The following is a 6,586-nucleotide window of genomic DNA, read 5'->3' on the forward strand; positions in this document are numbered from 1 at the left end:
ACCTAGTTTGTTGCCTGTTACATGGTAAACACTTAATAATATTAGGAATAGTGTATTTTTGTGTTGTTGAACATTTCTCCAAGATATTCCCTAGATCTTAGTGTTTTTTTCCCCTGAATTTATATTTTTAAGTTACTTGTACTGTAATTGGTATTATAAACACCCCTGTAATGGCCTCTTTATTTTTCTGATAGATTAGTTATCCTTCACCTTCCTCTTTCTTTTCTTAGTGTACAGCATTGTTGAAGAGCATGGGTTTTAGCGTTAAACATGTGACCCCCAAATCCCAGCACTACCACTTATTAGCTGTGTGACCTTGGGCAAAGGGGAACTTCTTTGAGCCTCAGTTCCCTCATCTGTAAAATGACGATAATACAACTTCATGGGTGTAGTAAAGATAAGATGGATACATGCGAAATAGTGAAGTGCCTGGCACATAGCAACTGCTTAATAAATGGTAGTGTTGTCACATTGTTTCTTCTCGATCAAGGGCTAACATATTACGAATAGGACACCAAATATCTGTCAGTTTATAGAGCACTGCGCTCTTGGCCTTTGCGTGCAATATCATCATTCCTTAATTTTACAGATGAGGAAACTGAGGCTTAGCAAAATTAAAAAACTTAACAAAGAACACATAGGAAGAATTTCATCAGTTCTCTGAAAAGAAGCCCTGTGTTCACAAGCTAGAATATATTAGCTGAGGCTAGATTTTAAGGGGGTATTGAGTAACCCCTACCTCACCCCAAATCCAAACATTTGAATTTTTGGAGCCAGGCTTTGGATCACTGGACGGCCATCCAGTGTTGCCAAGACATTATGTATGGGGTTGTAGTATAAGCACATAGTAACAGTGTCTGGGAATATAATATCGCCCTATTGTTTTGCTTTAGTAAATCTGTAGGTGTGTCTAACCGGCAGAATAAGAAAGTAGAAGAAGAAGAAAAGTTGCTGAAGCTCTTTCAGGGAGTAAATAAAGCCCAAGATGGATTTACCCAGTGGTGTGAACAGATGCTTCATGCCCTTAATACGGCAAATAACTTGGATGGTAAGAATCGGGGAGGGAAACCCAGCATGTGGAATGGCAGAGCAGGGCCCACAAAGAGGTTGGCAAGCTGGAATGATGGGCCAGAACTCAGGAGTGAAGTCTAATGGAGGCAGATCCCGCATCTACTATAATGACTTGACTCTAACAGTGTTATATGTGATTTTACATGGGAGAGAAGTCCTGTCATACTATGCTCAAATAGGTTATCAGTGGTTGCCAAAAAGTAAATACTCTCTCGGGCTGTTTCACGACGTATAGGATAGAGGCGGTCATAGTTCCATGCTGCTCATTTTATGAGGGCAGTTGCCAGCCGGACCAGGTCCAAAGGAAGGTAACTGTCATGGTGGGGACAGAGGTCAACCTGGGCAAGAGAAAGTTGAGGTGCTGTGAGCTCTATCCCTTCCTGCCTTTGGGGGCGGGGCTGGGAGTCATGTGACAGAGCATGCAGACTCATTTTATGTAGCATGAAACTAGGACCAGTATGTGGAAGTGAAAAGATTTCAGCACAATTTGAAGAAAAACTTGCTAATCGGTAGCTCTTCACCGAGAACTTTCTGCCTTAGGTAGAAGTGGGTCCCCTCCCCACCCCCCAGTGTTTGAACAGAGACTAGTCAGCTTGGTGTCCACCTCTGATGTCTTGCCTAAAACCAAAAATCTTTAAAAACAGAGTAGTAAAGGAATTGAAAGGTTCTTTGCAACATTGTAACACTATCTAATGGTCTGAAAGAGCCAGAGAAAACAATAGTAAATAATAGTGGTGGCTACCATCCATTAAGTACCTACCATGTGCTAGGCACTTTCCAGGTGGAGGTTAAAGTATGCTATCCCAGTTATTTAATTTTTGCAGCAATTTTATAAGATATTTTCACAATGTAAGTGATGTGTTATACCCATTTTATAAATTAGGAAACAGAGGCTCAGAGTGGTTAAGCAACTTCTCAAGGTCACACAGCCAGCGAATTCCCGAGTCAGGTTTAAACCCAGGTCTAACTCTGATACTTGTGTTTTTCTCCTATACCACACTGCTCGCATGTTCCATTTAATTTCTCTAAATGTATGATATCTCAGTGACGCTAAAGGAGGGTATGGCTGTGTCTCGAGTATCTGTCGTGGTGCCTGGTACATATCATAGCACTGAATAAGTATTGTTTGAATTTAAGAACGAATCCCCAAATGACTTCAGTCTTAGGCAAGCAATCGTTTTAATCAGCATAGCATTTAGTGATACTAAACGTGTGGTATGTCTTTAAGTTTCCATCATTAATGTCTGTTGGGTGAGACAATTATTAAAAACTGAAACCGATTTTTTGTATGTGATATTTCATTATTACTCTTTACGTCTTCTCTCCTCTCCTGTTGCAGTTCCTACATTTGTTTCTTTCCTGAAGGAAGTAGAATCTCCGTACGAGGTCCATGATTATATCAGGGCCTATTTGGGAGATACCTCTGAGGCCAAGGAGTTTGCCAAGCAGTTCCTCGAGCGCCGTGCCAAACAGAAAGCCAGCCAGCGGCAGCAGCAGCAGCAGCAGCAGCAGCAGCAGCAGCAGCAGCAGCAGCAGCAGCAGGTATGAGGCCGTGCAGCGCGCAGTTGCCACGTGTGAGCATTAATACCTTGAAATATTGAGCACCAGAGAAACGGAAATTAGAACAAAGATACCATTTTTGTATATCGAATGACCAAAGCCCTTTAAAATGTGGTAGACTTGATATTTAAAAATTATGTATCTAGAGACCTTTGTGAATTGTCCAAATAGCAAATATTAACCATTCATTCTCTGTTAGGACACCAGCCCCATTTTCTCGGTTCATACATATGCCTCAGTCAAATTCCCACTTGTCACAGACCCATAAATTTATTTCGTTTTGAATAGTTAATACCTAGAAATGTGAACTCTCTGGTGTTCAGGATCCACTTTACTCAGTGCTGATCATTTTGTACGTTTTTGATGGGGATGTTGAAGACACAGTCCGTTCTCGTTATTCACGGTAGTTGTGTTCTGTAAAGTGGACGCCAGTGTTGAATTAGCAAATACTGAACCGTTGCTCATAGGGGAAGCCCAGAGTTACCTTTCTGCGAACCTCTGGTCACAACGTTTTGTCAGCCAATCAGTGTGTAACCTGTTTACCAGGTTGCTTCTGTTTATAAAGATGCTTTATTTAATATGATGTTGATTCCTTAACATTGAACTCGCAGTCAGTCAGCAGCACTGTAACTCATGCCTGGATGAAGCTCAGCTAACACAGTTTGTCTGTGAGGTACATCACAGCCTTCTAGTGCTTAGGGTGTCCTAGGCGACGCTCAACGCTTGGGAGCCAACAATGAAATCACCAAAAAAAGGACAAAAATACTAAAAACATGACACTAAATAGACTGAAAAAGGCACCTGTTTACAGTGTGAGAGAGCTGAGTCAAGAAGGCAGACTGTTGCCCTGTTCTGCCTCAGTGGGGAGTGTGTGCCTTGAGCAAGTCCAATTTTCCACTGCTCTGTTCATGTGCGTGTCCAGAGTGACCACAGAAGCACTGCTGGTAGTGATTTGGGGGTTATAAATAAATCACAGCAGGTGTAGTGGTTCCCCCTTACCCATGGGGCTTTGTCATAAGACCCCCAGTGGGTATCCGGAACTGGGGAAGTACTGAACTCTGTACTTGCATAGCTACGATAAAGTCTAATTTCTAAGTTAGGCACAGTAAGAGATTAACAATAATAGAACAAATAGAACAGTATGCTGTAATAAAAGTTATATGAATGGGGTATCTGTCTCTTTCTAAAAATGCATCTGAAAAGCGAGGTAGCTACTCAGTGCCGGACAGATGGGTAGCAGACAGACACACCTCATGGAGATGCTGGACAACGGGGACGGGTCACATCCCAGGTGGGACAGAGAGGGAGGGTGCAAGATTTCATCACGCTACTCAAAATAGCACGCAGTTTAAAATGTATGAATTGTTTATTTCTGGAATTTTCCATTTAATATTTTTGGACTGTGGTTGATTGTGGGTAACTGAAACCACAGAAATGAAACTGGCTGAGGGGGACTACTGTAAGTGAATTTTCAAATATGGAATCAGTGAATAATGAGGATCGGTTGTACAGGTTTTCTGAAAGGTCACGGAGAGACTTAATATTATTCATATCCTTTAATCACATAGTTCTAGGGATAATGTTTGTTTTACAGGTCACTTCTGGGAATATGTAAGGTACGGTGCAGTACAGGCCATTTAAAATACATTTGAGCAGATGAGGTAACAGGAACCAGCTGAAGGAAAGTGAAAGCTGTAAACATGAACAGAATTCAAATGAAAAGACATGGTGCAGTGACACAGAGGCTCTTTGCGTCTGTGAAGCAGCTGGCCCTGTGTGCTGAGATAGGAAGGCGGCGGCCCGGTGCGCGTGCACAGCCAGCCTTGTCCTTCTGCAGAGCTCCACCACCCCACCCCCACCCCCACCCACAGCCAGCTCACTGACGCTGGTCCCAGTTTACAGCGGAGTGCTCTAAGAAGAGCAGCCGCTCGGCGTGAACACCTGGTAGGCTATTTCATAGTTTTTAACCAGTTGGTAGAAATCGTATGGATAATGTGTGAAGACCAGATCGCTTCTGGGTTTGCCAGTCGGAATAAAGTGCACGACACTGACGTTGGTAGCGTACTGCCAGCTGGTCTGCAGCCTGGAGACCAGGGCTCCAAGGGACCTTCTGCCTTGGGTAGGTGAGGAGTGTCGGTTGCCAAGGTGCAGAGGTCTGTTCTCGGTTTCATCGCTGTAGATTTAATTTCCTCGTGGGTGGGATAGACTCCATGCGTACTTGAGAGGTTTTGATAGCTGTGCTGTCACGGTGGTGTGGGCACCTGCAGTTACCAGGACAGGCCCTGGGGAGGCAGTTAGGACGTGAAAGGAGAGTCTGAATCTAAACGCAGGAGAAAGTGGCCCCGTCGACTACTCTGGGTTTCCTTATTACCGGAATCCATGGCAGGCTTTGTTTTTTAACTCACACTTGACAAGGTGAGGGCAAGTCAGCCATTTTCTCAGGGTGGGCCGAGGCTGTACCCACTGTGTAACTGAAGCTGTGCCGTCTCGTTTCTCAGGACTCCGTGTGGGGGATGAACCACAGTGCACTCCATTCAGTATTTCAGACCAATCAAAGCAACAACCAACAATCCAATTTTGAGGCTGTGCAGAGTGGCAAGAAGAAGAAAAAACAGAAGATGGTCCGAGCAGACCCCAGTTTACTAGGTGAGCACAGGCCTGGTGTTCGTTGGGTGTCGGGAGACTGCAGGTTATAGCAGCTGCCATGTGAGTCCCGCGGTGGAATGTTTTTCACGAAGGGAAATAATTCTTGTATAAAATTAATTTTTTAAATCAGTTCAAAATAGTATTTACTGGGCATCTCAATGCAAGAGCTGTGTCTCGTGTGCTATAAGGAGTTATATTGTGTGGTGCTTTAAACTTTAAAGCCTTGTTCATATTTAATAGGACTTTCTCTAGAAGGCCTTTCAATTTAGTTGGGAAATAATGCTAATGGAAAACAGTAAAGGTTGTTTACAGACTTAAACGCTGATCTGTGTGGAAGCCGACCGTGAATCCAGTCAGGTTCTGAGAAAAGCCCCCAGCATCTGTCGAGAGCACTGTGTATAGCGTGTGATTCTCAGGACGACTGACTGCTTTGCGAAGTGACGTTCCAGTTACCTGTGAGCGAACTCCGACCTAGAGGGTTTAGAACAGTTCCCAGTGTCACACAGCTGTGCGGCAGTGGGCTTTCAGAGCGGGCCTGTTTTCCTTCCATTCTTCTGTGTGACCCACAGCTGTTCTCGCCTAGCATTGAGGACCAGTGTCTTCACATGAGGCAGCTTCATGGAAAAGGTGACACCTGAATTGAGGCTTTAAAGACGGGCAGGAATGGTGTTTTGGGAATAATAAACAGTATAGGCAAAGTGATGGGCTGCCCGTGTTTCTTAAATTGGCCTAACAATCTGCATACAGTGATAAAATTACTCTCCACTTAATGTAAATAGGCTATTGTAAAACCATGCTGTTTGGAATAGAATGATTATATTGGCAAAGATGGCAGGTTGCAGTGTCGGCTTGATTAAGAGGCTACAGTAGAAACCAGGTAGAAGATAGTGGTGGTCTGGAATCGGGTTTTGGCATTGGAGACGGAGAGGAGTTAGATGGATTTGAGAAGCTTAGTGGGTATAACTGGCTGAACAAGGAGGATGGAAAGGTTTGGGCAGCAGTATGGATAGTGTTGCCTTTTGCTAAAATGACAGTGGAGCCAGTTTCTGGGAAATGATAGAAAGTTTAAGTGTCGGGTGAGTGGAGTGCAAAGTGGCCGCGAGACATCAAATGAAGATACTTGCAGGGAGGAACCGATAGCACAGCAAGAGGGAGATGACAAGCCTGTTCTGCCCTTGGTAGAACCCATGCTTTTCTTCAGAGGTTTCCTACCCCAGAGAGAACAAAGTGTCAGTCACAGAAACTTAACTTTGAGGATCGCCCTTTGGAGCTGGTGCCTGGAGGCTGGCTTTGGGAACCTAGAGACCTA

General features: G+C 44.1%; 1 protein-coding gene across 7 annotated transcripts in view; it reads left to right on the forward strand.

The window, feature by feature from the left end:
• GIGYF2 (GRB10 interacting GYF protein 2) overlaps positions 1-6,586 on the forward strand; it is a 113,279-nt gene that overhangs the window by 102,257 nt on the left and 4,436 nt on the right. For 4 of the 7 annotated variants that reach the window (XM_023523777.1, XM_023523781.1, XM_023523780.1 and 1 more), the window contains 2 exons: positions 2,411-2,613; positions 5,127-5,277. In XM_023523777.1, coding sequence (XP_023379545.1) covers positions 2,411-2,613; positions 5,127-5,277 — 354 coding nt within the window. The remainder of the gene's footprint in view (positions 1-2,410; positions 2,614-5,126; positions 5,278-6,586) is intronic. The other 3 variants (XM_011380872.2, XM_023523778.1, XM_023523779.1) reach the window with 3 other exon arrangements.

This window comes from Pteropus vampyrus, unplaced genomic scaffold (assembly GCF_000151845.1).
Source record: "Pteropus vampyrus isolate Shadow unplaced genomic scaffold, Pvam_2.0 Scaffold411, whole genome shotgun sequence".
Taxonomy (NCBI): domain Eukaryota; kingdom Metazoa; phylum Chordata; class Mammalia; order Chiroptera; family Pteropodidae; genus Pteropus; species Pteropus vampyrus.